The sequence below is a fragment of the Geosmithia morbida genome (genome assembly GCF_012550715.1).
Source record: "Geosmithia morbida isolate 1262 chromosome Unknown scaffold_8, whole genome shotgun sequence".
NCBI classification, from domain to species: Eukaryota; Fungi; Ascomycota; class Sordariomycetes; order Hypocreales; family Bionectriaceae; genus Geosmithia; species Geosmithia morbida.
In genome coordinates this window covers 705224-733067 of record NW_023336195.1, presented here as the reverse complement: position 1 = coordinate 733067, position 27844 = coordinate 705224, and the positions used below count along the sequence as shown (strand labels likewise).

At 53.5% G+C, this 27844-nt stretch overlaps 10 protein-coding genes across 10 annotated transcripts; 7 read left to right on the top strand and 3 right to left on the bottom strand.

Moving 5' to 3' along the window:
• Positions 1 to 71: 71 nt before the first annotated feature.
• On the top strand, positions 72 to 1476 carry GMORB2_7461 (Nbl1 / Borealin N terminal; the record flags this gene model as incomplete). The annotated part of the gene is made up of 3 exons (XM_035469426.1): positions 72 to 225; positions 321 to 579; positions 675 to 1476. 3 exons carry the CDS (start codon positions 72 to 74, stop codon positions 1474 to 1476), a joined length of 1215 nt encoding a protein of 404 aa, XP_035321121.1.
• A 332-nt stretch (positions 1477 to 1808) lies between these two features.
• On the bottom strand, positions 1809 to 2783 carry GMORB2_7460 (Translation initiation factor 1 (eIF-1/SUI1); the record flags this gene model as incomplete). The annotated part of the gene is made up of 3 exons (XM_035469425.1): positions 1809 to 2006; positions 2097 to 2314; positions 2726 to 2783. 3 exons carry the CDS (start codon positions 2781 to 2783, stop codon positions 1809 to 1811), a joined length of 474 nt encoding a protein of 157 aa, XP_035321120.1.
• Positions 2784 to 5270: 2487 nt separating this feature from the next.
• Positions 5271 to 8387, top strand: GMORB2_7459 (Methyltransferase domain; the record flags this gene model as incomplete). The annotated part of the gene is made up of 1 exon (XM_035469424.1): positions 5271 to 8387. The coding sequence occupies one exon, from the start codon at positions 5271 to 5273 to the stop codon at positions 8385 to 8387; it is 3117 nt and encodes a 1038-aa protein (XP_035321119.1).
• Positions 8388 to 9300: 913 nt separating this feature from the next.
• On the top strand, positions 9301 to 10366 carry GMORB2_7458 (prohibitin 2; the record flags this gene model as incomplete). The annotated part of the gene is made up of 3 exons (XM_035469423.1): positions 9301 to 9556; positions 9618 to 9973; positions 10046 to 10366. 3 exons carry the CDS (start codon positions 9301 to 9303, stop codon positions 10364 to 10366), a joined length of 933 nt encoding a protein of 310 aa, XP_035321118.1.
• Positions 10367 to 10983: 617 nt separating this feature from the next.
• On the top strand, positions 10984 to 11481 carry GMORB2_7457 (ubiquitin-like protein Nedd8; the record flags this gene model as incomplete). Its single annotated transcript, XM_035469422.1, has 4 exons — positions 10984 to 10994; positions 11089 to 11143; positions 11237 to 11310; positions 11397 to 11481. 4 exons carry the CDS (start codon positions 10984 to 10986, stop codon positions 11479 to 11481), a joined length of 225 nt encoding a protein of 74 aa, XP_035321117.1.
• Positions 11482 to 11799: 318 nt separating this feature from the next.
• On the bottom strand, positions 11800 to 13014 carry GMORB2_7456 (elongin-A; the record flags this gene model as incomplete). The annotated part of the gene is made up of 1 exon (XM_035469421.1): positions 11800 to 13014. One exon carries the CDS (start codon positions 13012 to 13014, stop codon positions 11800 to 11802), a length of 1215 nt encoding a protein of 404 aa, XP_035321116.1.
• A 1394-nt stretch (positions 13015 to 14408) lies between these two features.
• GMORB2_7455 (uncharacterized protein) lies at positions 14409 to 15712 on the top strand (the record flags this gene model as incomplete). Its single annotated transcript, XM_035469420.1, has 4 exons — positions 14409 to 14681; positions 14753 to 15026; positions 15097 to 15299; positions 15371 to 15712. 4 exons carry the CDS (start codon positions 14409 to 14411, stop codon positions 15710 to 15712), a joined length of 1092 nt encoding a protein of 363 aa, XP_035321115.1.
• Positions 15713 to 16245: 533 nt separating this feature from the next.
• Positions 16246 to 17184, top strand: GMORB2_7454 (uncharacterized protein; the record flags this gene model as incomplete). Its single annotated transcript, XM_035469419.1, has 1 exon — positions 16246 to 17184. One exon carries the CDS (start codon positions 16246 to 16248, stop codon positions 17182 to 17184), a length of 939 nt encoding a protein of 312 aa, XP_035321114.1.
• Positions 17185 to 17463: 279 nt separating this feature from the next.
• On the bottom strand, positions 17464 to 20220 carry GMORB2_7453 (Glucoamylase (glucan-1,4-alpha-glucosidase), GH15 family; the record flags this gene model as incomplete). Its single annotated transcript, XM_035469418.1, has 7 exons — positions 17464 to 17735; positions 17857 to 18069; positions 18176 to 18358; positions 18519 to 18950; positions 19062 to 19520; positions 19590 to 19924; positions 20099 to 20220. 7 exons carry the CDS (start codon positions 20218 to 20220, stop codon positions 17464 to 17466), a joined length of 2016 nt encoding a protein of 671 aa, XP_035321113.1.
• A 4958-nt stretch (positions 20221 to 25178) lies between these two features.
• Positions 25179 to 27362, top strand: GMORB2_7452 (solute carrier family 35, member C2; the record flags this gene model as incomplete). The annotated part of the gene is made up of 3 exons (XM_035469417.1): positions 25179 to 25952; positions 26095 to 26413; positions 26509 to 27362. The coding sequence occupies 3 exons, from the start codon at positions 25179 to 25181 to the stop codon at positions 27360 to 27362; spliced, it is 1947 nt and encodes a 648-aa protein (XP_035321112.1).
• Between the last annotated feature and the right edge of the window lie 482 nt (positions 27363 to 27844).

Sequence of the window (27844 nt, the reverse complement as noted above, 5' to 3'; positions counted from 1 at the left end):
ATCCTTTTGATTAATGACAGCAAACATAGACGACTCAACCGAATCCTAAAACCCTCTCACAAACACACACCATGGCGCCTGGACGCATACCGAGACGCGACTCGCTGACCACGGCCATGGTCCCCATTTCGACACCAGCAGCACAGCGAAGCCCGATCAAGCAACGCAAGATGGGAATCACCGCACAGCAAAAACAGGCCCTCATAGATAATCTCCAGCTAGAGAGTACGGCGGGTCCCTCTTTTCTTTATGCGTCGTGTTGCGCACGGCGCACGCGCGCGTGTGAAGTGCGATATGAGTTGACACTTTCTGCCCTCCAGTTACCGAACGTGCTAGGAGACTACGAGCCCAGTATAACATGCAGGCGCAGGGCCTGCGGTCACGCATAGAAATTCGCGTCAACCGAATTCCCATGGCATTACGCAAGTACAAGATACAGGATCTACTCCTCAAGTACTCGGAGAAGGAGCAGCAGCGCACCGTGGCGGCACCCACGACGCGCCTGGCCGCCTCCGCCACCCTCCCCTCGAATCGGACACAAACACAGAGGCCCGCTGCTGTCGCAACGCAGAGCCAGAGGTTTGTTCACCCGCAGAGGCGAACGAGGTAGACGAAGACCCCAGCACCTTGCCCCAAGCCTGAAACATAACAGTCTGCTGACACACAAGACCCAGCGACCACTTCCACGGCGACAAGGAGAACGAAGTCGAGCATTTCGAAAACTCCAAGCAGAAGCCTCGCGGCGCAGCGCAGGGCGCCGAAGCGGCCCACGTACGCCCCGGCCAGGTCCTTTCGCCCACGTCATCCAACTCTCGTCTCAACAAGGGTCGCCCGGTAACGTCCCCCGCCAAGCTGCAGGCGCCTCGGCCAGGATCTCCTCTGAAGGGAAGCGCATCGTCGAGGACCGCTGCCGCAACCAGCATGCTGTCCAACTTTGTCGAGAAGGCCAAGTTGGTCCGCGCCACGGGAACGCGTAAAGTGACGACTGCGTCCAGCACGAGCTCCAGCTCTGGTAGCGGCAGTGGTGCTGCGCCCCCCGCAAAGTCCACGAGACACGCAACCGCCGCCACCGCTGCGTCGGTGGCCAAGACACCCGTCTCGTCGAGGACGACAGCGACGTCGCGCATGGGTCGACGCGCCAGTCTGACGAGCGAGACGAGTGAGGCGAGCAACAGCACAGACATCAGGAAGGGCGCAACTTCCAGAGCCGGCGCAACTTCCAGAGCCGGCGCGACTTCCAGAGCCGGCGCGACATCAAGAGCTGGTGCGACATCTAGAGCCGGCGCAACTTCCAGAGCCGGCGCAACATCCAGAGCCGGCGCAACATCCAGAGCTGGCGCAACATCCAGAGCTGGCGCGACATCTAGAGCTGGCTATGCTATGCCTACGGCCAGTGGAAATGCCAAGAAGACGCCCGTGAAGTCCACGGCAGCTCCGACGACTCGAACGGGTAGGGTTTTGCGTAATCGGGGATGAGCTCCGTCTTCATTGGGTTGGGCGTTGGTTTAGGGCGGCGGCGCTTTTCGGGGTTGCCTGGAGGTCATCTTGTTTGGTAGGAGTTTTTGTCACTTAGTTTTTTGTTTTCCTCTCCTACTTTTCCTATGGGAGCGTTGATATCACCAGGATGGACATTGGTATTACTGGGACACGTGGGAGCTTGGATATCTTCTTCGAAAAAACGTGCTATTCAATATGGACACATTTGTGTGTGTGTAACTATATGCATACGTTTCGCTCTTATCAAGTGCTTTGTTAAACTAGATATGAGTAAAGATCGAGAGTGAGAGGGAGGTCAGGCCGTGCTATTATCACGCGGCAGAAGCTTTCTTCTTCTTCTTATCATCCACCAGCTCGATGTTGTCTTCAGGGACCTCCTTGTACTTTTCGACGAGGAACTCCTCGAGCTCCTCGCTGACGTCTCCCTGTACGACGATCTCTTCTCCGCCGCTGGGGACCTTGGTGACTGATGAGCCAGTAGCAAACTTTTTGCCCAGGTCCTTGGCAACCTATGTTTTTTTTGTTTGTGTGAGCTTGTGTGCAATTGCTGGTGGTCCCCTTCCCTCTCAGGGACAGGGAAGAAGGGCGGCAGAGCCTACCTTTTTCAGATCCAAACCAAAGGCCTCGAGGCCAATGACAGCCGTGACAAACTTCTTCTTGTTGCGCTCGATGCGCTTGATAGTGATGATGCTCTTGGCTAGCTTGTCGGCCTGCTTGGCCTCGGCGGCTTCGGCCTTGGCTGCCTTCTTCTCGGCGTCTCGGGCGGCTCGCTTCTGGGCGTCGAGGGAGAGCGCTGAGGTGGATGCTTCGAGGGCCTCTGTCATGCGCCATGGGATTCAGACATCAGCCGAGGTTCGAGTCAAGTGGATGATGAAAGCCAGTGATACTACGAGTAGCAGGTAGTAGTACTAACCTTGCGACCATATGGTAGAGTACATGTCTGGGTGGTTGGCCTCAAGCCACTCCTGGCACTTTTTCACGGTTCCGCCATATTCGCAGTACTATTCGGCAGGGGAAGTTTCAGTAAATAAACACTGGGGAAGGCATGCAGTTTTTCAAATCTCGCTGCGAATGCGTCAACCGTGGGCGGCGGGGTAGAAACGAACCTCTGGCGGGAGGGTGCAAACTGCGAAGCAAAGAAAAAAACAAGAAAAAAAGTTAGTCGTTATCCAGATCCTTGGCTTGGGGGGGACGAATAAATAGGGCGGCGGCCTCGCAATTTACTTACCTCCACAGTATATAACGGTACGTCCTGGGTTTCCTGAAGGGCTGTCGACGTCTGCCATATCTGGAGACTGTCGATGATTTATTGTTGTCGTGTGCGTGTTTTTGGAGGGGAATGATGAAGCTTTCAATGTTTGACTAGCTGAGGGAGAGAGGTCCGATCTCGTACGCGATTGCTGCTCTGGATGGCGGGGTAGAATCCATTCGATGGAGGGGCAAAAAGAGACGTCACCCGGCGACTTGGGAAGGGAAAAAGCCTCTAATACCCTACGCTTCATGTGAGGAGATATCGATACCGAGTGAAGTAACCTTTTCTATTCGTAGTACCGCCATGAAAGGAAAACATTCCAGATTTAATCGTGTTCTATACTCTCCATCACTATTTGTCTATAAAGTGTTGATATGAAAGAGCATGTAATGATTGAGTATCTTGTACCTACAAGTAGTGCTTTGCTCCTTCTACGTCAATTGTTAAAGCTCTATGGTAATATGGCAGGAGCTCGCCACCCTGCACCTTCCATTTTAGGGAATTTCCTGGTCAGCTGATATTCGCTGTTGTCCTCCGACTCGAGGATGAGGAACAAAAGAAAGAGATTACGCCCAACTCTACAACTCTATCTCTGAAAATGTTTTGGAGCGGGGTTGACCTTGTTTACGTTGTGATTTACAAAGAGGCCCTGCGGCCCGATGTTACACTAAAGACGATGGCCACTGCAAACCATTGTTACTTGCTTGTTGGTCGAAAGGGCCGCGCCGTTCATCGTGCCTCTCGATATCGTGGGAGTCGGGCGAGCATTGGAACAATCCGACACCCCGCCTGTTCGAAGAAAGCAGCCCGTTCAACAAAAGAAATCGGCGTGCAGTCGCGGCGCTGCTTCGACTGGCTGACTCCCATAGTAGGAGCGCCCTCGCTCTCGTGGCCTTGCAAAGTGGCCCGGTGGACTACCTACGCAAAATCAGACCGCCTCTCATATGCCTTACCTACCCGCCCTGCTTACCTACCCCTGGAGACAATAAGTGTTGAAGATGCCAGCATCTCCGCCAAACGCCCTGGCCTGACAGTATCAAGCCATTACTGTCCTTGAACGGTGTGGGTTCTAACCAGGTAGAGATCGATGGATTGCATCAGGGGTCGGTCGAGATCCAGAACCGCAGATGACTTCACTTCCTTCCTTGCCGCTGCTATTCTCTACTACACCAGCACCGCTCTGGATTCAGAAATGTAGCGTATAGCTGCCTGTTGTACTACTACCACACATACAAGATGGCATGTTTCGGTAGAAACCATGATCCTTACATTGCAGAGGTGGCCAACATGAACCGAGTTTCGATGCATTCCATCATGAGGCCGTGCTCGGAAGGTGGTGACGGGATGTCGACGTCGGGCTGGGTTGTGGTCGTCATCACGGGTTTCTGGGCATCAAAAACAATGACGGCACGATACTCGAAAAGTTTTTGCAAACGCCAAGACAAGCGCTCGCTGCCTCTCATCACCACACCACTTCCCCAGTCCGGGACAAGCAACGCATGGGTATAGTGCCTAGAAAGGAAACACATTACCGATTCGCTGCACCGAATTGCCCTGCAAGCGCCATAATGATAACTTTATTGAGGGCAGTGCTGCTCATCTGGGTAAGGAACGATAGATCTGCTAATATTATTAAAGTCACCAGGCGCCCGTCATGGCCGTTTATGTGCGTCTTGGGTTTGGCAGACAACCCGAGTGATGAGCCGTCTGAGTGGAGGGGGGAGAAGTCGGCCGAGTTGAGAGACAACGCCGTAGCCGCCCATCACCGACAGGGATGTTGGACACCAACCCAATCAGAAACAAACAACTTGGCGAGTAGCCGGTAGAGACGGAACACTGTCTGGCTGGACCATTTTTAGAAATACCATCTGGGCCTCCTCATTGGGTCTGTTGCTCATCTTGGCTTGATGGTTAGCCAAGATCGCCGCTCATTGTCACCAGAGAAAGCGCCGTTGCCACACACAACCAAGCCTGCACGCCAAACGCCGTCGCGTTGCCCTCGACTGCTGGACCATGTATGGAAGGGTTTTCTGATCACACCTACTCGCTCACTTCTCGTACTAGTATGCACGTGTATGCGCTCGCCGACAGTCGACAGCCACCATGTCCACGGGTGTAGGCGCCGGCCCCGCCCTCGTTCATGTCGGACAGCAGACGACTGGAGGTACGCCGTGTAGCTTGTGTTGGTTAACTCCCCTTATCCCCCGCGGACAATCTTGCCATTCTGTCCCTTCTTTTGCATCAACCTTCTCTTCAATTTCTTCATGTCATTTATGGCTTTCTTCTTCACTTAATAGACGCTTCGTTGACCGAAGCAGCCTGTCGTTACACGTATTTCGCTTCACTTGACCACCATCAACGCTGGACGTTGATCGACTTTTCTTCTTCTATTTTTTTTTCATTTTTTTTTCACTTGTTTTCCTACCGATATCTCTCATACTACCACGTGCTGTTATAATCTCTGTGGAGGACGCTATTCTGGTAATAGTGCTTGGGCTTCAAGACTCCTTGATTTGACATCATGGCCGACACCTTCTGCCCACCACAAGCCCTGTCTTCGCTGGTACGAGGACAGCAGCACACGCTTAATCCGATAATAGAGGAGGACTGCGAGGATGGCAGGACCAACGATCATCATAAAGGACCGACGATGCGTGCCAACCATAATCTCAAAATCCAGGCATGGCTGTCTCCCATGAGCGACCACTTTCCCACCCCGAGGGGCATCAACTACCTCTCGGCTCCGATCCTGCCCTCGTCGCCTTCTTCCTCGTCCGCCGACCACAGCTCTCCGACCAATTCGTCCAATCCTTGGAACCGTATGAGCTGCGCCACCGACCGCACCGACTTCGAGGATCTTTACGATGCTACCGATGATGATGAATGCGATGTCCATCGCCACAGTCACCAGAGGGTTTCGCATCATCACAAAACGTCGTCATCGTCGTCGGTGACGAAGCTGCCGAGCATCCAGCGGGGATCGTCTACCGTTTATGATCACCGCGATGGCGCTCCCTTGAACTCCCCGACCCGTCTCATCATTCCGGATGACCGGCAGCCTACAGAAGAGCACAAGGCTACCATGAATGAGTTCAAGAAGATTGTGGCGTCGCCTGTTCCTCTGACACCATCGGCGCAGCTGCCCATGTCGCCCGCACAGCTGAAGTTCATGGACAAGCAGCAGGCTCAGCATGTTCCTACAGACTCAGCTCCCCCCTCTCTCGACGGCAGCCTCTCCTCCGAGCAGCTCGCCGCCATGAGCGCTCCGCCCACCCCGGTCATGGACAACGACGACGATTCCCAACCCGACGAGAATTGGTCAGGTGTCCAACTGCAACCGGGTGCGCTCGAGACCCTCCAGTCTCTCTCCTTCTCCGGCGACGACGAGGCGAACCAGCATGCTCATGAGCATCCGGACCGGGTGCTCGAGATTCCGCGTCAAGAACCGTGGCACGAGCACCCTCAGGAGATGCGAGAGCAGCAGCGTCAACAGAAGAACCCAGTTCTTGATCAGGGTCGGAGGCCGCCCTGTGAGATGCAGCAGCAGCCACAGCAGCAGCCTCTCCGCCTCATCACCAGCTTGAGGCCCGCCTCCACTTGGGATTTCGGCATGTCTACCGATCCAAGCAGAAAGTCCCTCGCGGGTCTGACCAAGCTCGACATTCCGTCTCCCGGAGGCTTCTTCTCAGAACTCTCTCCCCGGACTAGGTCAACATGGCACATTGGAACCAAGACCCCCGACGCCATGGTGCCCCCAACCTCGACCACGGCCGAGCAGTTCTACCGTTGCCCCTGGAACACGGATACCTCACTCTCCATCCCGCCCGTTCCTCAGAGGCCAGACTCAGCTGAGGGCTTCTATCGCGATGCCATGATAGCTTCGCCATCTCAGATCGTTGAGCAGATGGTGGAGGTGATTCCAGATGACGTCTTGTCCGATGACATGCCCACAGCGAAGCCCGTCCTCCAGCACCAGAATTCGGACGAGTCTGGCGCCACAATCAAGCCTCCCAAGTCTCCCGGCTGCGATTCACCCACCGAGATCGTTTTAGACTATGACCCCAAGTACGCTCGCAAGCAGCAGGAGACAGCGCTGTCCAACCTTGGTCGCACTGAGCTGTGGCTACTCGCGCAGCGCGCGTACCTCAAGGATTTCGACCAAGACAAGAAAGCCGGGAAGGAGGAGGATAAGGAAGACGGCGAACTAACAACTATTATCGAGGCCCCCGAGGCTGAATCACCTCGGAAGCTCCCGGCCACTGCTGCAGAGGCGTCTCAGCCAGAGACCAAGGCCGAGGTGACGCCGCCGAGGAAGAAGAGCGTGCGCTTCTCCGAGATGAACTCTGTCGTCTCGAAGCCTAAGTCTCTGCCGTCCAAGCTTCTTCGCCAGGAGTCCGCCTACTACCGGGCCTTTCTGAACTATGTCGTGAAGGCACACCGACAAGATGTGTTTGTTCACCAGCTGGTCCGTTTCGAGGCTCTGCAAGGCCAGAGGATCTCGCTCCGCGATGCACACCGTAACCAGCTACTTGGAAAATACCAGCTCAGCGTCGTTCCCCAGTCCGCGAAGAAGAGGCTCAGCACCAACGTGGTGCGTGGCGATGATTCCCTCACGGACGACCTCGACAAGATCCGTCGGGAGAAGGAGTTTGAGGCAGCCTGTCAGATGGCGATGCCGACCTGGCACGTGGCGGCGATGAGGTTCCTCAACGGCGGCCGTCTGATTACGGCGCCGGTGACGAAGCGGCTGGCTCGCATGTCGCTTCCCAAGGCCGGATCTGGTGGTGCCTCGCGTGAGCGCCCGCGCATCCTGGACCTCGGAGGCCAGTCGACGTGCGACTGGGCGTGGCACTGCGCGCTCCAGTACCCCAACGCCAAGGTGTACACGGTGACGACCAAGACGATCCGCCAGCTCTCCAATGCCAACATCCGGGGCCCAGCCAACCACCGCCAGGTCGCCGTGGAGCGCCTGTCGCGCCTCCCCTTTCGGGACAACCACTTTGACTTAGTCTACGCCCGCGAGCTGCACAGCATCCTCAAGTTCGTCGGCGAGAACGGCGAGGATGAGTGGGAGACGTGCCTGCGCGAGTGCATGCGCGTTCTCAAGCCGGGCGGCTACCTCGAGTTCTCCCTACTGGACTCGGAGCTGATGAATGCTGGTCCCATGGGTCTAGCAAAGAGTGTCGAGTTTGCCTTTACGCTCAAGACGCTCGGCTACGATCCCAGCCCGTCCAAGCTGTGGCTGAACCGCCTTGCCCGCGCAGGATTCCAGGACACCCGACGCATGTGGATGTGCCTCCCCGTCGGCGCTAAGCGCGCAGGCATGAACCCTCCTCTGTCGTCGTCGACAAGCTTCCCCGGAACGACTGGCAAGGCCGCTCCGACCATGGGCAGCACCGACAACATTGCCAACGTGTGCGGCATCGTTGGCGGGTGGAACTGGGAGCGTTGGCTCCTGCGCTGCGAGATGGAGAAGGTGGCTGGTGAGATGAGGCTGGTCGACACTGTGACGGCCGGAGCTGCCATGCACGAGGCTGGCAAGTGTCTGGAGAGTGTCGCCTCGGTCATGGAGGAGGGAAGGAACTGCAGGTCGGCGTTCCGCATGCTCAACGGGTATACACGGAAGCCGTTGGAGTGATGGGTCACTCACAAATGTCTTTTTTTTTTTCTTCTGTGCACTCTGCTTCTTGGTCCACGATTCCACAAATGTTTTTCGTTTCTTTTAGTCTCTCCCTTTCGTCTTATATCCCCCCCCCCCCCCCCCCCCCCYCCCTTTTAGTATATACCAGCAAGTCTCATATAGTATGTCCGTGTTCTTATATTTCCGTGTACTCAACACTGGCCGCTTGGCTCGTGGAAAAATGGTGACTCGCGATTGACGGTGAATAGTACTTAGTGTTGAAATATAATAAATAATTTCCAAGTTGAAACGAGTATTGTCTGTAAAGGTGATTTGAAGCTGTAATACCTGATGTTTGATGATAAAAAGACCTCTAAAGTTATGGTGCAGCTGTCTACAAGACATCATGAGAAGACACAAGAATCCGGCATACGCATCGAAGATTTATCGCACGCATAATTGTATAGAGAAGAAGAAAGAGATTAGTACTGAATGAACAAGCAGGCATCGTACAGAATAATACAAATAAATGATCGATGCATCTCCAAGTCCCAAATAGAATAACCAAACCGAGGTACAGGTTAAGCCATTTCCCACTGGAGAAAACGGGCGAATCCCAAGGTTTGACGGGAGAGGGAAAAGTGGAGCGACAGAAGTTCCCCAAGCTCAGGTTTTAGCAACTGCTGATGACAATGAGCTGGTTCGTGCGTCCCTTTCCATCCGCATCCGCCATCCGCATTCTCTTCCCCCCCAAACCGACGAACCCCATCACGCGCAACTTCGGATCGATTGAGAAGGAAATATAAGCCGTCAAAGATAAAGCAGAAGTAATCACCGGAAAAAAAAGAAGACGAGACGGATAGGAATCGGGCGACAGACCTGTCGTCGGAGAAAAAAAAGAAAAAACCAACCCCCCCCCAAACAAATCACCATGTCGCAGAACAACTGGCAGGAGGAGGCGATGAAGCGTCTGCGTCAGATGCAGCAGTCTGGACGGCGACCCGGCGGTGCCGCTGGTGGCCGCCCCCCCCAGATTCCCAGGGGAACGGGAGGCATTGCCGTGGGGAGCATGCTCCTTCTCGGAGGAGCCTACGTGCTGTCCAACTCGCTGTTCAACGTGGACGGTGGACACCGCGCCATCAAGTACACCAGGGTCGGGGGTGTCAGCAAGGAGATTTACACTGAAGGTGGGTTCTCAATCTCTAGAGGAAAGAGGGAGGGAGATGAGCTTCTGCTGACGACGTGTAGGAACTCACATCAACATCCCTTGGTTCGAGACGCCAATCGTATACGACGTGAGGGCCAAACCGCGCAACGTCGCCTCCCTGACGGGGACGAAGGACCTGCAGATGGTCAACATCACGTGCCGTGTCCTGTCGAGGCCGCAGGTCGAGGCTCTCCCTCAGATCTATCGTACCCTGGGGACCGACTACGACGAGCGCGTGCTGCCGTCCATCGTCAACGAGGTCCTCAAGAGCGTCGTCGCCCAGTTCAACGCCAGCCAGCTCATCACCCAGCGTGAGATGGTAGCCAAGCTGGTGAGGGATAACCTGTCGAAGCGCGCTGCCAGGTTCAACATTGCCCTCGATGATGTTTCCCTTACGGTGAGTACCATACCATCTCGTGCGAACAGAAGAGAGGCCACACGCAAATAACTGACCGGTGTGACGACATAGCACCTCGCCTTCTCTCCCGAATTCACCGCCGCCGTCGAGGCCAAGCAGGTCGCCCAGCAAGAGGCCCAGCGTGCCGCATTCGTCGTCGACAAGGCCCGCCAGGAGAAGCAGGCCATGGTCGTCAAGGCCCAGGGTGAGGCCCGCTCGGCCGAGCTGATCGGTGACGCCATCAAGAAGAACAAGGCCTACGTCGAGCTCAAGAAGATCGAGAACGCCCGTGCGATTGCCGCGCAGCTCCAGGAGGCTGGTTCCAAGAACAGGCTCATGCTCGACTCGGAGGGTCTGGGTCTAAATGTGTTTAGTGACAGTGGTAAGAATTAAAACGAGCCGAAAGCAAGGCGGGGGGGTATCGGGGAAGAACAAGAACAAGAAAGGAAACTCGAGTCTTTTTCTTTGCTTGACTTGAATTGTATTTGTTTAGTAGTAGCTCTGTGCAGAATCTCAATACATGTATACTATTGATCTGTTTACATTGATTCCGAAGATGATCCCAAGATGGTTGTGTAGTGTATTGCTGTACGGACAGGTTCGCCTATCAGATCAAGCTTACTACTTATTTCTTCTTCAGAAACCCTTGACTCGTACGGACGAACATGGCATCTTTATTATGGCATGTACTGTATCTAGGTAACCCCGTTTTGTAGAATTGACCGAGTTCTTCTCGTTAGGACGCACGCCTTGGATGGCGCATAGCGCTCACTCCGTAGTAGTCATAGGAAAGAACACACCCCACCTTGTTCGTACCTTCGTCGGTGCATCCATCTCCGCTCTTCCGTCATTTCTTCGAAATCCCCAACAACAGCAACAACGTCGCAAGAACACACACACACACGCACACACAACGAAGCCATTATCCGCGGCTAAAAGTCTCGCAAAAGTTCAACCCATACGAGAGAGAAAAAAAAGCCGAAAACTTCCTGTATCAAAGCTCGCCCATCATGTTGATCAAGTGAGAGAGAACGCCCACCTACCGATATCTCTTCTCTGCTCCCCCCCACCCCCCTCCTCACTCCCGCAGCGCGACTGACGTTGTTTCTGAGCAGGGTCCGGACGTTGACAGGTAAGGAGATTGAGCTGGATATCGAGACAGAGTACAAGGTGTGCCTTCTTCTTCCCTCTTCCCTCCTCTTCCTTCTTCTGGAAAGGCACAGGAAGTTCTCGTTTGGCTGACAGTGCAACAAGGTCTCTCAGATCAAGGAAAAGGTCGAAGAGAAGGAGGGTATCCCGCCTGTTCAGCAGCGTCTCATTCACGGCGGAAAGCAAATGTAATACGCAATACGCATAAGAAACGAAACCGTCTGATGACCCAGGATGGCGTGCTGATATAGCTGACCTGTGTGTTGTGCTACAGGACCGACGACAAGACCGCCGCGGAATACAACCTCGTTGCTGGCGACACGCTGCACCTCGTCCTCGCGCTGAGAGGCGGGTGCTAGAGCACGAGAGACGAATAGATACGTATACACAGGGAGTCAAGACGGGGCGAAGGGGGGAAAAAAAGAAGAAGAGGGAAGATACAACACACAGGTGGGGGAAAATGCTGTGCAATCAATGACGGGTTTCAAGATCAAATCATGAATTAAAAAGAGGAACATGACAAAACAGTAAACACCGTCCCCGTCTATCTTTCTTTATATAATATTTGCCCGTGAAAACGCCAAGATGAGAGTGATAACAAAGATTGAGAAGAAGAAAAGCACTCAGATGCTAGCTCATGCGTTCAAATCTGCCCTTTGCCTATCGGAATACGTTACTCAGCTGTTCCGCTTCCGAGGTTTCATGAAGATATCTGCAGCCTTGCGTTTCGGCGGGCGAGGCGGCGACTGTGCCGATATTGCTGACGGGGGAGAAGAGGCGCGTGCTGCCGCCGGCCTCGACGACGATGAGGTGGATGGTGCCGCCGCGCTAGGTTGCTTCGCCGAGGCCGAGGGGCCGGACCCGCCAACGCTTGGTCGTGGTTTGGATGGCGAGGTGGATGACTTGGTGGGGTCTGGGGCGGACGGGATGGGACGGGGCTTGGTCGCGGGAATTGGTCGCGTGGACGACGAAGAGGAGCCGGCTTGCCTCCTCGACTTGAGGAGCGATGTGGCGGCGGAGCGTGCGGCCGACGGCTTGGCGGCAGCCTGTTTGGGAGCCGCAGATCTGAATGTGACGGGCTTTGGTCGCTTGGCGGTCTCCTCGTCATCGCCGTCAGCGTCGAACAGGTCTCCGTCCTCGCCGTCTTCCGAGTCGGAGATGAAGGTTGCGCGCTCCTCGTGCTCGGTGACGGCCTTTGGCGGCAGCCTCTTGAACTCGGGCTGGGCGGCGCGGCGGCGCTCGTTGATCATGGCCTGGGGGGCCTTCAGGACGGCGGAGGAGGCGGCGCGCTGCCCACCCGCGGGCGTCACCTTTGACAGGGAGCCGTGGATGGCGGCAATCTCCCTGACCTCCCTGCGGACCTTGCGCATGACGCTGGCGCCGTTGTGGGTCCTGGTGCGGCTGCCGCCGCCAAAGGTGAGGGCGCCGTTGCCGAGGGTGCCGGAGCCGCCGCCGGAGCCCCATCGCTTGGTCGGGACCTTGCGCGGCAGGAGGCGGCTCTCGACAATCTTGCTCGTGTTCTTGGCCTTCTCTTGCTGGATGCCGACGATGGCATCGCGAAAGTTGGCCTCGCTCTCGGCAATGGCCTTGTCGTGGTCGCGCTGGTACTTCTCCCACACCTTGAACCACTTGGTCGGGTCCTGCGGCTTGTACGCCTTGGCGCGGAACTCGATGGGGAAGTCCTTCTCTATCAGCCGGAGCCAGAGCTCGCCCGTCTGCCCGTCCAGCTGCGGCGAGTTGAGCTCGATGCGCCGCAGCTGCTTGGCGCTGTCGACGCGCATGAGGAGGTGCCGCACGTTCTCATAGGGGAGGTAGCCTACTCCTTCAAGTAAGCGGACGTTCTTGACGCACGCCGCTGATGCTAGCTCGACGAGCGATCGGACGCCCGGCATAGTGTGGGTGTTCTCTTTGTTCTCGTTTTGCTTCTTGCGTGTACGCGCGCACGCGTGTGTATGTGTGTTCGATGGATGGAAATCGATCCGCTTCTTGTCCGAATGGGCTCGTATGGTCTGTGTTTCCAGGGAAGGGCTAATTCGTTGATGGAGAGGAGAGAATGGTGGTGCTCTAAGGAAATCAAGGCTGGATCGCCGAGACAAGGTCGTGTGGTGGAGGAGGATCGTCGCCGTGCTGAGCTCAGACTGAGGTCACGGTGAGTGCTTGCTAGGACTGAAGAGAGCGAGAACAGACAAAGGGGACGGAGATGGCCTCCATGACAGAAAAAGGAAGAAGAGAAGAAAAGGAAATCAAATCGAGGTGACGTTGATCGCTGAGCACGATATTCTCTTGAGGAATCGTTGTTTCGGGAAACCGTTATTGTCAGGAACAAAGGATTACAAGTCAAGAGACGCTCTATCATCAATAAATACTGTACAGATGGTCTGGGACCCTGTTTTCCGATCCATCCATCCAAGCCTGGAATCACGTGCACAGATGTATGGCTCAGCAGTGTAACCCGGAATCTCTGCGCTGTTTTACTGAAGAAATAGGCAGCCAATATCTGACAGGAGCAGGTTGGATCATGGTGATGAAAAAAAAGAAAAAAGGAAACGCGTTCGTGACCCCCACAGTCTATGTCGGGGCTCGTTGATGGGCATATGCCGAGTATCCCCACACATCGAGGTCGGGTCTCAGCGATACTGTAGGTAGTAGTAGTAGTAGTAGTAGTAGTAGTAGTAGTAGTAATAGTAGTAGTAGTAATAGTAGTAGCGCTCAGCTATGGAGGAGTAAAAACATAGCTAACAATGAATGCTACGCAGAGTTAGTCCTCGCAATACTGACAATGACGGTATTATTTCCCTCAATATTTGCCCACATGCCACGAATCCTTTGCCTGTCAACCAAGTGCATCGTTCTTAAAAAGAAGTGCGGATTTATCACTTGTAGGCTTGATTCCTGAGGCATGACGTAAAAAATGGCAGCTCAAAGCTTTGGCTGAGAGCGGGAAATTAGTGGAGCCACTTCTATTTTAAGGCTAGCGGCGTAGCGCTTGCAGGGAAGGAGCCGCGAGCTTTGTCGGTCGCTCTTTCCTACATCACCAACGTCCATTGTCCAAAACCGGCATTTCTCTGATATAATCCTCGTCCCCTTTCTTTCCATTCCTCGCCCGCACTCTACAGGTTCCCGTTTACCTCCCCTTGTTCATCTCTGATACCCCCCCCTCGGCCCCTCGTCGGCGCCGATAAATCGACCCGCTAGAGACGTGTCCCAGCGCGCGTGCTCTTCGACATCTATTCACTGGCCGGGTAATCGACAACGTCACACACGTACACAGACGCGCGCACATATCATGGCGGAGCCTCAGGTCAAGGCCGACCCGGAGGCATCACCGGGACCCGTGGGCACGCCCGCCGATGAGGAGGATCTCTACGAAGATGCTGGCGACCTCGAGTTTTACAACAGGGCCCCGGGCACCAATAACGAGACGCTGTACCTTACGCGTGTCCCGCAGTACGTGTGGGAGTCGTGGATGAAGATGACGGAGCGCCTGGGTGACGACGATGAGATCAGAATCGGCACTCTTCGCACGTGGAACGAGACGAAGCCTGACGGATCAGCTACGGTGAGCTTTATGGTGGAGCGGATCTTGGGGAGTAGCTGGGACTGACGGCGTGGGCCCCCCCTCCACAACAGACGAAGCTGCGCATGCTCCTACAGGCAGAGCAGCCCGAGCACCAGGGCATCCCCAAGGAATACAACATCGAGCTGGTCGACGGCGACGTCAAGAACCACTTCATCTTTAGCGAGCAGGACCTTCCCGGCTTCAAGGCCAAGAACAAGGCACGCGCCGAGGCGGGCGGCAACCAGTCATCTTTTCAGCGAATGCGGGACGGCCGCGCCGAAAAGTCTGGCTACGATAGAAGGAGCGGTGGTCGCTACCAGCCGTACTACCGCAAGGCCATCCCGAGTAAGCTGGGCCTGGGGCGCTGGCACCCGAGGAAGGAAGGCGTATATGCTGACAGGCCTGTTCTCTGCAGAAAAGACAAAACTGTACGGCAAGATTCACTACGAAGTGCGGGCAGAACCGACGGATAGGGACGAGGAGAACCGCCTGGTCGGACAGAAAATCTACGAGATGGAGCATGGGCGCCCCGGCCTCCAGATCATCAGTCGCAACAAGGCGTCGGTCATCACCAACCCTGGAACGACTACATCAGCCAACTGGGGCAGCAACTTTATCGTAAGCCTAATCGTGTCGCTACCTGAACGTACAAAGACCAGTTGTCTAACCAGCTGTATGTGTGTGCGCAGAAAAACGCTCCTGCACAGGCCAAGCCCAAGAAGGGTGAGACCATCAAGGCCGCTCGCATCCCCAAGGACCAGCTCCTGGATCTCATCTTCGACTGTTTCCGCCAGTTCCAGTACTGGCCCATGAAAGCGCTGCGTCAGAAGACCCAGCAGCCCGATGCATACCTGCGCCAGGTGCTGGAAGAGGTGGCTGTGCTGATCAAGAGCGGGCGCTTTGCCAACAACTATGCTTTGAGCGACGCATATAAGGATATGCAGGGTGCTGAGGCCAAGGAGGAGGCCGCGGCTGCAGCGGCCGACGACGACGACGAGGATGAGGAGATGGAGGATGTTCTTCCGTCGTGAACTCATGGACTAGTTGGGATAGAGTCGGAGTAGAGAGGGCGGCCGGGTAGTGCACATGGTGTGTGTGCCGAGATGGTGATGCGAAACAAGGAATCAAGGCGGTAGGAATGGCGTTTTTGTGTGTGCATATCTGTAACATCTCACTGTTCTTATTTGAACGCCTCTAATTCTTAAGAGATAAAAAAAACAAAACAAAAAACAAAAAGGAAGGAACATGATACCCTGAGATACTTTTGATTGAGGGCGATGATGTCATTCGCAAATGGCGACGGCTCCTATATTGTTTTTTTTCCCCCTACTCAATATCCTTTTTTTCATTTCTAGGCCTAGATTTAATTCAATATCATCTTGGCTAATCACACTTTCACGCAATGGTCATCGATGGATCTCATCGATAAATGGTGATGAATCTGCAGCGTCGTCACATCAGTCGAGTTGAAACATCATCGTCAGCCGTGGCTAGACTTGTCTCACGGGTATCTCCGCCTGCACCAAGACGGGCGGGGGGAGGAGCATCATCAAGCCGCACCGTCATGTCGTCCGCAACGCGGCAGCAGCAGCAACGCCGTCGACTGATACTCGATTTCGACAGCACGATCACAAAGAAGGACACGATTTCCGTGCTGGCATCTGCGGCCATCGCACACCAGCAGAAGCGGCAGAAGCAGCAGCGGCAGCGGCGGCGGCAGCAACAGCAAGAAAATGATAGAGATGGTATCCTGGAGGACAAGTGGAGGCAAGTCGTGGAGCGCTACATGAGAGATCTGCAGTCGTACAAGGAGAGTTCCGGCGTCCCAGAGGAGGATGAGGAGGGGGTCACCACCACCACCACCACCATGGCGCTGGAACGTGAAGTAGAGTACCTATCCGGCATGTCGTCCGTGGAGGCAGCATCCCTGGAGAGGGTTCGCGACAGCGGTGTGTTTGCCGGGCTCGGGGCCGAGGCGCTACGGCAGATGGGACGGGACGCCGTGTCGGCCGGCAGCGTGGTGTTGAGGGAGGGATTAGACCGCCTCGTCGACCTGGCAACCCGGTCGGGGTGGGAGGTGGCCGTACTGTCGGTGAACTGGTCGGCCTCGTTCATCCGGGGGGTTCTGGGGGCCCGCGACATGGCTGTGGTGGCCAACGAGGTGTGCCCCCGCGACGGCGGTATAGTCTTCCCGGACGGCGACGCGGGATCGAGACCGCTGACTACGTCGTGGGATAAGCTGGACGCCATGAAGAGGTGTCTGCCTGCCCGGTCGGTGACGTACATGGGTGACTCTACGACGGACCTCGAATGTCTACTCTACCAGAGGGGTGTTGTCATGGCCGACAGCGAGGAGGGGTCGTCGCTCATCGGTACCCTACGACGTCTGGGGTACACTGTGTTGCATGTCAGTCAGCATGGTGGTGGTGGTGATGGTGGCCATGTCATGTACTGGGCTAGCGATTTTGACCAAGTTGTTGATAGTGGTCTGTTACCGTCGTGATAGTTCTTCTCCATCTTTTTCTTCCCATTTTTCATATCGCTACTTATTGATTTGCTTCCGGCGGCCCTACTGGAGATGCTTTTTGCTTCACTCGCTCTTTCTCTATTCTAATATATGTATATATATATATATATGTATACTATATATCTCCATTACTACCGATAAATCTGCCTCCGATGGCTCTACCAAAGGTACTTCTCACTTCGCTGGCTCTTGTCCACATATAAGTCGTATTATTGGCCTGGATACAATATAGACATACATATATCAAGAGCAAATTTATGCCGCAGAATCACCCGCCACTCGATCTAGGTTGAACGCAGCACTTATAAACGCCAGGTGACTAAATGCCTGCGGCGTGTTACCCAGCTGCTCCCCGCTGCGGGAGATCTCCTCCGAGAACATAGAGAGGTGGTTCGAGAAGCCCAGGACGTTCTCGAACAGGTTCATGGCGCGCACGAGGTACTTGCGGTCGTGGACACCTGCGCGGGTCATGGCCTCGACGAGCCAGAATGTGCACATGCTGAAGGCTCCTTCTTTACCTCCGACGCCTGTTTTTGAACATGCACGCACACATGGTTAGTATAATGACCGTCCATGTTTGGGAAGAAAATAAAGGAGGGAGGGGGCGATGAAGAGGAGCAAGAGAAGAGGGGAGAAGTTGATGTATACCATCATCCGTCAGATTAGTATCGTAGCGGTAGACTAGACCGGTGCTGGTGAGACCGCCCTTCTCCGGTGGTAGGAGGATACGGTCGAGCGTCTTGATGAAGTACGGGTCGCACGGGGAGATGAAGAAGACCAGTGGGGCGATGAGGATGGACGAGTCGAGGGATGTGTTGCTCTCGTAACTCTGGATGAAGCACTGCATCTCCTTGTTGTAGCCTTTTTCATTCACATCCGCACGCGTATCAGATATTGTTAGCTCAGTAATACTGAGAGTTTAATGACGATGGGGGCTGAAACAGAAATGGTAATGGAAGATGCTCACCCTTGTCCATTATCTCATCGTAGAGACTGTCCCTCGTCTTCAACCACTTTTCGCGGTTCGGGCAAGGGAAACATCGCTTGTCGGCTAGTCGGAGGCCGCGGTCAAAGGCTACCCAGAGCATGATTTTTGAATAGGTAAAGTGCTGCTTCTTGTTTCGGACCTCCCAGATGGACATGTCGGGTTCTATATAGTTAGACGTGTTTTATCCTCTCTCAATATATAAGGCAAGGATGCAAGGATTTTGTAATTACCATTGACAAGATTCAATGCATAGTCTGCATGCGTTAGAAGGAATGTTAGCGTACGCATACAACGTGTATTGTTAGTAGAACAGAGACCTCACCTAGCAACTCCCTCACAGCCATCCACACAGCATACGACACGGGTGTTCCGTACTTGTTGTACAGGTAGATAGCGTCCATGAGCTCCCCGTAAATGTCAAACTGCTGGTGGAAGGCGGCACCGTTGCCGATGCGCACGGGACTGCTCCCGCGGTACCCCTCGAGGTGATCGAGCGTTGATTCAGGGACCTCGGTGCTGCCGTGGATGGTGAACATGATGGGCATGCCGCCGTCCGGCAGGCGCGAGTGCAGGAAGCGGTCCATGATGAACTGCATGTAAGCTTCTGCCTCGGCCTTGAAGCCCATGCGCAGGAGGATGTAGATGGTGAAGCTCGAGTCGCGGACCCACGAGAACCGGTAGTCCCAGTTGCGCACGCCGCCAATGTCCTCTGGGATGGAGAAGGTCGGAGCAGCAATAATGGCACCGGTGGGCTCTGTACTTGTTGTCGACCGTCCCTCGGTCTCGATATCAGCCCGCTTGTACATCGATATACGTAATTCTTCATGTTTCATCACACATCTACGGGTCGCGCAGGATGACATACCATATGTCAACATCTTGAGCGTCATGAGGCTGCGAGAAACGACCTCGCGCCAACGTCCTTTGTACTTGGATTGGGAGATGAAGTTGAACCAAAACATCTGCGTGTCGTGCTGCTGGTTATCGAGCACTGAGGTCGTGATCTTGGGTGTGGTGTGGCTGTCACGGTCGTCTCTCAGGATGAAGGAGATGGTCTGGCCCTCGTGGATCTCGACATGGGCGACCAAGCCGTCCCCCTGAATTCCGCCGTACTCGGCCCGCTCAAAGTATATGACAGGGCTTCCATTGCCGTTATTGTTGTCATCTTTTTCCGTATCTAGGGATATGTCGAGCTGGAGATTGGCGTGCTTGCTGTGGAAGGTGGCTACCTTACTCTGACCCCTCGACGGTCTATGGACCTCGCAGAATAGTCTGGTCGTGTGGGGCTCTTTGCCGTAGCCAAATGACGGGAATATCTCGATGTCTTTTTAAGTCAGGTCCTAGTCAGCTCTCACTCATTTTCATTCGACCGGGACTACGAATGTATGAGTACCCATGGTCAAGGACCCGCGGATGCATTCAACCCTCCGGACGAGCCACTTCTTGAGCTCTTCCTGAACATTGGTCATCTCGCCGTATGTGCCCATGTTCCCCGCGTTATAAGACGGGCCCCTGATCATGACGCGAGCACTCTTGGGTCGAGGGAAGAAATCAACGAGGTCGACGGCGCCATGTTCGTTGATGTACCGCGTTCGTAGAATACACGAGTAGGGAAGATACTGCTGTTTGGTGGTGTAGTTGAGGCCCCTGCGAGGAGAGACTGAGAAGAAGCCGCCCTTATCCTTGTCGAGGAGACGACAGAATACGGATGGTGAGTCGAATACGGGCCTGATAAGTTGGATTGTTTTTTTCCCTTCTTCTCAGCTTCCAATTTCATGTAAGATAGACATCGCAAGCATCATGATGGTATATCAGAATTGGTGAAAATATCCTATTAGAATTGGGAAGAGAGAGCTGATGCAAGCAGATGCAATAAAGGTGACGAGAGTAAAGACTGCTCACCAGCACATGTAGTCGATGCTCCCATCGATACCAACCAGTGCACAAGTGTGCATATTGCCAATCATGCCATAATCCTCGATGGGGAGGTAGCCACCTAGCTGGTGACGGCGGGAGGAGGCCATTGTGGGCGTTGGGTTCTCACCCGAAGACATGGCTGTACGAGGTGTGGGGTCTGGAAGGGCACGGTAAAGTCTTTTTGGTGTCCTCTTCGACGACAAAATTTCTATCGAGTACGATGGGTGACGTGATGGAACTGAGTCCTGATGGGATATGGCAAAGAAATGAGGATCGAACAAGAAAGGGAGGAAATGGAAGCAAAAGAGATGGGAAGGAGCTTCCAGGTGTGACGTCAAGCAAAGTGATTTGGAAGTTACGGAGGGTCGTTCCTCTCACGATGATCTCATTCCCATGACCACGATTAGATTCTACTACTAGTACATGCGGATTTTATATTTCCTTCTATCAGTTTATTTCTCAGGCATTAAAGCTGTCAGCAGTGGAACTGCACATACTGAAGAGAGTGTAGCAGACTAGATAGTGTTACCTATAGTATATATATGATATAAGAACTTTCCCACACGGCGACCCATGAGCTAACGATATTATCATCAAAGCTACCCTACCGTTCCGGATTTTAGGGTCAGCCAGAGTCTCAGGTTGCAGTCTAGCAGGTGTGATATCGTGCGGACCGCGGTACGGTAAAAACGGTCAGAGCTCGTCCCGCATCATCCGAGAAGGATTAAAACGGAGGGGGGGGGAGCGAAATCTGATGGACCGAATCCAATCGTGACTGCTTTTCTCCCGTCCCGCGGCATGAACTATGAACCACCTGCCGGGAGGGGGGGGGGGGGGGGGGGGGGGGGGGGGGGGGGGTTGGAGGGGGAGGATCACTTCTAGGCTACTTGCTATGTTTCTCACCTCGTGAGCCTTCCCTTTTGTCTTTGCGTGCGTCCTGGCCCACGAGACTTGTGTATATGTTTTTTTATTTTAATTGCTTTCATATTCCTTTATCTAATGCCAAGGTTGGCTGGGTTTGAAACAAAACGACATTGGCATATAAAGTAAAAATAGCCACAATCCGGAATAATAGAATACATCATACACGTACGAACAGAGCAGTAGTTCTGTAGTGCTAACAGAGTAGTAGTACCTTATAAACAGGCGCACTGACAGAGATGACACATAGAGGAGAGAGAGCGAGATCGAGGGAAGAAGGAGGGGCTTCTACAAATGTGCTCATCAGTGCCATCACCCACACAGACACGACCCCTTGCCGCACACGCTTTGGCCGTCGGCGACCAACCAAGTCGAGTGAGACAGACCATTCTGGACTCTTTCTGTTCTTTCTTCCTTTCTTGCTCTTTTTTTTTTTTTCGTGCCCGCCCTCTCTGTCACACGTTTTGACTCGATACTCATTCTAGTTTCCCCTCGCTGTCGGAGCTGATTAGAGTCACTTGATGCTCTCATGGCTTAAAAGCTAGAAGGGACGAATCATGTGCCCCAGGGGGGGGGGGGGGGGTCACTGGAGCGGAGATGCGCCAAGTGGGGTCTGGACTGGGGCGAACCCCGGATTTATTGACCTGCTAGAGCTTAGAGCCTACCTGTACGGAGTAGAGACTGGAGTCTAGAAGAGTAATATTAACGTAACCTGCCCATGTGCTCGTAGTGTGGTTATATTTCTATATTTCTTTCGTGACGCACAGTAACATTAACCATATAATTCATCTGCAGAGTCCGTCCTTCATCATACTCGTTGGCTGGGCTTGGACACGAGGCGGGGGAGAAAAAGCGTGGCGCGTGCCCACGGCTGGCGGTCGGTGCATGCGATGTGGCTGAGGGGTGTTACATTACAGTACGGTACTCTTTTTAGAAGAGACAGAAACGACAAGAGAAGAAAATCAAGGAACAGGGAATGAGCCTGTTGCTGTTCTTGATCCCGAGTCTATTGCCTCACTCCCACTTACCGTCTAATACACCGTAGAAACATTCGGCCTGGCCTAGCTGGCCGTGCATCCTACTTACCGAGATCCTGAGACGGATGGAAAGTGGGAGAGTGCATGCACATAACCTGCATGCTTCCACGGGATCCTTTCTTTCTTCTTCTTTCTCTTAAAAGAGGGGCTAGAAGGAGAATACAGGCGGGAGACGGAATGAAACTATTCGATAGGCTGTAAGTACCTGCAAGACAGGGCGCTTCGAAGCATGTGAGTTGGCACAAAAAAAATACATACATGACTTATACATGTATTATGTAGACAACCTCGTTGGAGCGGGGGTGAGTGGAGAGGGAGAGGGGAAGAAGAGGGACGTCGGACACAAGGTAGTAAACTATTTGTAGCAAACAAGTATATGTAAAACTAGAGTTACTATAATCGACTACATATATTATTATACTACTCCGGCCAGTATTACTAGTATCAGCACTAGCAGTTTGGCTTGTAGCGGTAATTGGCGGTCAAGTTACTCTCTGGTTTCCCTTCCGATCTTGGCATTGACTTTTCACCAACTTGCAGCAACCCAACCAAAGGTGTGGTGGGGAAGAGAAAGATGGAAGAAACCGGAGGCCTCGGTTTCGAGGCACTGTGCCATGGTGAGCAATGATACACGATGGAATCAATGGGTGGATTGTCTCCGTCTGTGTGTGTCGAGCTGAATGCTGGTTATATGCATGGCCAAAGCATATTAACGCCCGATCATAGTGCATTGATTGATGTATGGCTATATTTTCTATTTCTACGGTGAACGATGTAGAGGCCGTATTATACCACAACCTACTAGTCATATATTACGAGCAAAGAAAAGGAGTAAGAGAGGAAGCTCAGATGCTACACTGAGCCATGAAGAAAAGAAGGAGGTCGAACTCCCTGGACTTGCAACACGACTGCTGTGCTCATGTGAATCATCTACGTCGTATGCGCCGCCCGTGCATGTCTCCCGATCGCTACGATATCCGTCATGTAATGATAGTGCCATCTCATACAATCCACGGTAGCCATTTTTAACCAATTCGTCTCTTTGCTTCTTCCTTTTTTTCCCTTCCAAATCTATTATTTGTACGGGTTCACAGGGGTCTAAAAGTTGGGTCTCTTAAGGCACCAAAAAGGCCAAGGCCAAGGGGGGCGGGGTCAAGGAGGACAGGGGGGATAAGAAATAAGAAACCAAGAAAGCTCGTAAGTCAGGGCCCAAGTCAGGGCAAGAGACAGAAAAGTATGCCAAGATTTCAAGGGCAAGTTGATGTGGCGCTGATGCAACGTTTATGCTTGGCACATTTCATGCGCTTCGGGGGGGGGGGAGGGAACCTAGTCAGAGAGAATAAGAGAGATCAAAGATCCACATTATTGTCACTCATATTCTTTTTATTTTCTACATCGTTTGTTGTAGTTTTGGCAATTATCACTGTTTGGGAGTTCAAATGAACAGGAAAAGGAGAGAACTAAGGTGAGGCAAATAAGAGAAGGTGAAAGTGAAAGTGAACTGGAGAGGGAAAGAGGGAGGGAAGGGGAACGAGAAAGCAAAAGAAAGAAGGATGACAAAGCGATGATTGTCGAGACTCGTCTCGTCATCGACTTACGCTGTCAGCTCAGCCTCTCTCACCCGACCGCCTTCCCCCCTAGACTAAGATGGCGATGATCAGCGAGAAACCGCGGTAGTTGACAGTTTGTGCGTAGCGATCATCCGAGATTTAATTTCCTTCTTTTTCCCCTTTGCTGTCGGGTCTGGTGACATCTAACCTTGGTCCAGCGACTCTGGCAACATGGGTTAACATGGTTTAGTAGAAATATTATATATATAATATCATGTACTGTATTGCTACTCATACATGTATTCATAAAAGAAATACGCTCACACCTGACCCTTTCTTTTGCACAGGAGATACATCATCGAGTGTTTTGAAGTAACGATATAGACAGAGTCAAAACTACCTATTAAGAAGATACATGATGAAATTCAGATTGGTCTGGAAGTATTACTATCAATTTGAAAAGAAAGGGAAAAGAGCAAGAATCAGAACGTTTCGGACTCGTGACACCTGCCCACTGAATCTCCACCGTTTTTACAGGAAATTCAGTTCAAGTGTCCGACGGTAATGGATGACGACGTACAGATTACATGTATTAGCATTATAACAGCGTAACACTAGAGTAGTAGCAACAGTGCCGTTGTGTGGAAGCTGGAGTAAGAACATCTAGTATTAGTAGCTATCCATATGAGTATGAGTAGTTACGTATTAGCAGCAAAGCTATTATCAGTAGGGTTATGAACGCAGCGCAGCACAGCACAGCACAGCGCAGCACAGCACAGCGCAGCACAGCACAGCACAGTACAGTACAGTACAGCACGGCACCGCACAGCACGGCACCGCACAAGGTAAAGAGTCACAAGCACGCGACACTCTTGTCAGGGCTGAAGCAGAGACGGGTCAGGGGCTCGTACACGGTAGAGTCGGAAACATGGACACGCCTTTTCTTCGAGCACTACTATATTATTGATTATTATGCTGTTAGTATTACAACTCCGTATTTCCAGCCCATCTTGCCCCTTCTCTTCTCAGCATTGGGCAGAGCCTCAATTTGTGATTAGGGAGAATTTGAATTGGAATTACTCGTACATGTAATCTGTAAACCCGCCAAAAAACAAAACAACAACATGTACGTATGAGACGACGTAACGACAGATACGTACGCCTCATCACACGATACCCACCGACCCTTTTTGGCTCGGCCCTAGTCGAGGGAGTCTGGGAGTCATGGAAGAGAAGATTTGATACCTAAGCACGATATTATTCCGTACCACCCGTAGACTACTCGTATACATACATGTACCATTAGTAAATAGTAGTGGCAGCCAAAATTTACAGGTACTGGTATACATCATGTACCTACAGCTACGCGTAGAAGAAAAAGCACAGCTCAAAAAAATGGCTGATCAAGTGCATCACACACACGCACGGCAAAGTGGGCACCTCCTTACCTGTATCGTACACACTCACACTCACAGAGGTTTACCGACGCGCTGCTCCAATCTACCCGCGCCCCCCCCCCCCCCCCCCCCCCCCCCCCCCCCCCCTTCATCTTAAACCATGCCCACCCGAACACCATCCATTTCATCCTCCTCATCCCGACCACCCCGTCCTGCTCTACCACCTATCTCGACAACGATAGTCACTCCTTCAACATCACACAGCAACACCATTGCAGACGCAGCTTCCTTTCGCACGTTATTCCAGGAACCCGCATCGGCAACGACCACTGCCACTGCCACCGCCCCCTCGTCCGTCGTCGCCGCCGGCGGCCCGACACTATCAGCCACGACGACAACCCGTGACGCCATCGAGATGGAGCCTATAGTCACCGGCCACCGTCGCCGGAAGAGCAGCCTGATGAACCCCATAAACACGCTCTCGTCCTCGACCATCGCATCGTCGTCCCGCCCACGACCCCAGGGCAGCACGCTCACTTCACCGCTACCCATCGGCCCCGGGTCCCTGTCCAGTGCAGCCTCCAGCGTCCCCGAGCAGCTCCCTTCGGCGGAAATGCTGCAGCAGCCCTTCCACGGCGCCGGTGGCAGCCCGACTCCCACCACCGCCACGAGCGTCAGGTACGACGGTGACTCGGACAGCTATAGCGATAATGACCTTCGCGACGACGAGGAGACAGGCCTCACCAGGAAGCAGAGGAAGAACAGGCAAAAGAGACGTAGGAGGAACACCCTGCTAGACCAACGTATAGTACCGGACGAGAAGAACCTGGGCAATGAGGACGAGACGCACGTCGACAGGGATGTCGTCAAGCGAATATCCGTCAACCTCGGCCTCATTTTTTTGTGGTATCTGTTCTCTCTATCCATTTCATTGGTAGGTTTTTTTCTCCCCCCCCTTTCTCTATTGCACCCTGTGTCATCACACCCTGTGCCGTATCACAATTGTGGCGCAGCGCTACCAGCAGTGGCTCCGGAAATGAAGAGGGTAAACCAGACCGTAAAGCTGACAATTACAGTACAACAAATGGATGTTTGACGAGGATCGTCTGAATTTCGCCTTCCCCCTATTCACCACTTCGATGCACATGATTGTCCAGTTCGCACTCTCCGGCCTGGTATTATACCTGGTGCCATCGCTCAGGCCAAAGCCTGCCCACGAGTCAGACATGGGTAGGTCGAGACACGAGGCTGAGCCGGCGAGCGGCAGCAACAGCAGCGGCAGCCCCGTTGGTCTGCTCTTCTACCTGACCAGGATTGGACCCTGCGGCATGTCTACCGGTCTGGATATCGGTCTGGGCAACACGTCGCTCAAGTTCATCAGCCTCACATTCTATAGTACGTCATCCCCTTGTCAGAGCTTGCCAAGCAACATGGAATATACACACTGCTATGTCATTTGGTCACGGTCAACTAACCAATAGCGTGATTAGCCATGTGCAAGTCCTCCTCCCTAGCCTTTGTCCTCCTCTTCGCCTTCCTCTTCCGCCTCGAGACGCCAACCTGGCGCCTGGTGGCCATCATCGCCACCATGACAATTGGCGTCATCCTGATGGTGTTTGGCGAGATCCAGTTCAAGCTGGGCGGCTTCGTCCTCATCATCTCGGCCGCCTTCTTCTCCGGCCTGCGCTGGGGCCTGACGCAGATCCTCCTCCTGCGCCACCCGGCCACGTCGAACCCGTTTGCGAGCATCTTCCTCCTCACGCCCGTCATGTTTGTGACGCTGCTCAGCCTGGCCTTCCCTGTCGAGGGCTTCTGGCCGCTGATTGAGGGACTGCACACCCTGTCGGACGAGTGGGGGGCCATATACACACCGCTCTTCCTCCTGTTCCCGGGATGCCTGGCCTTTTTGATGACGTCGGCTGAGTTCGCCCTGTTGCAGCGCACGTCGGTCGTCACCCTCTCTATCGCCGGCATCTTCAAGGAGGTGGTGACCATCTCGGCCGCCTCGGTCCTATTCGAGGAAAGTCTCACCCTCATCAACCTCGTCGGCCTGTTCACCACCATGGCCGCCATCGTCGCCTACAACTACATCAAGATCACCAAGATGCGTACCGACGCACGCGCCGGCGAGGCTACCGCCGCCGACTACCAGCGTGCCAGCCTGTCCTCGCCGGGCCACTCGAGCGGAGACGACACTGACAACGACTACGAAGGGTACGCCGAGACTGCTGGCCTGCTGCGCCAGAGCGTCGACGGCCCCGACGGCACCCTCATCATGGCCGACGGCGATATCCAGCCTAACCTGATAATACCTGCTAGTCCAATCGACGAGCACACACGATAGATTTCTATTTTTTACTCCTTCATCTTCTTCCTCTTCCCTCGTTCCAAGAGTATACGGCCATTTTTCTCACTTCTTCTCTGAAGCATGCAGGAAAGAAAGATGCTATGTTTTGTTCTAACAGAAAGCGTTGCCTTTTTTATACTATTTTACTATCTGACGCCAACAGTCATTACCCCTGTTTTTTTACGCACCTTGAGCACCTTGTTTATCTCTGGGTGTCTCTTTATATTTTACTTGTTCTTCCTATCTCTCAAGTGGATGGGATGGGCCTCACCATTTTTTATACGCATACCCGGGGAAAGAAAGCATCTCGATGGAAGAAGGAAATTTCGTCGGTGGCTGGAAGAAGGCAAAACGAAAAAGAAGAAAAAGCATGATACCAAAGGGAATTGGGACAAGAATGGGATTTGGGGGATTATGGTATAGATATTCCATTATTTCGTGTGTACAGGTACGAATGACAATTCAGTGATACCCAGCAA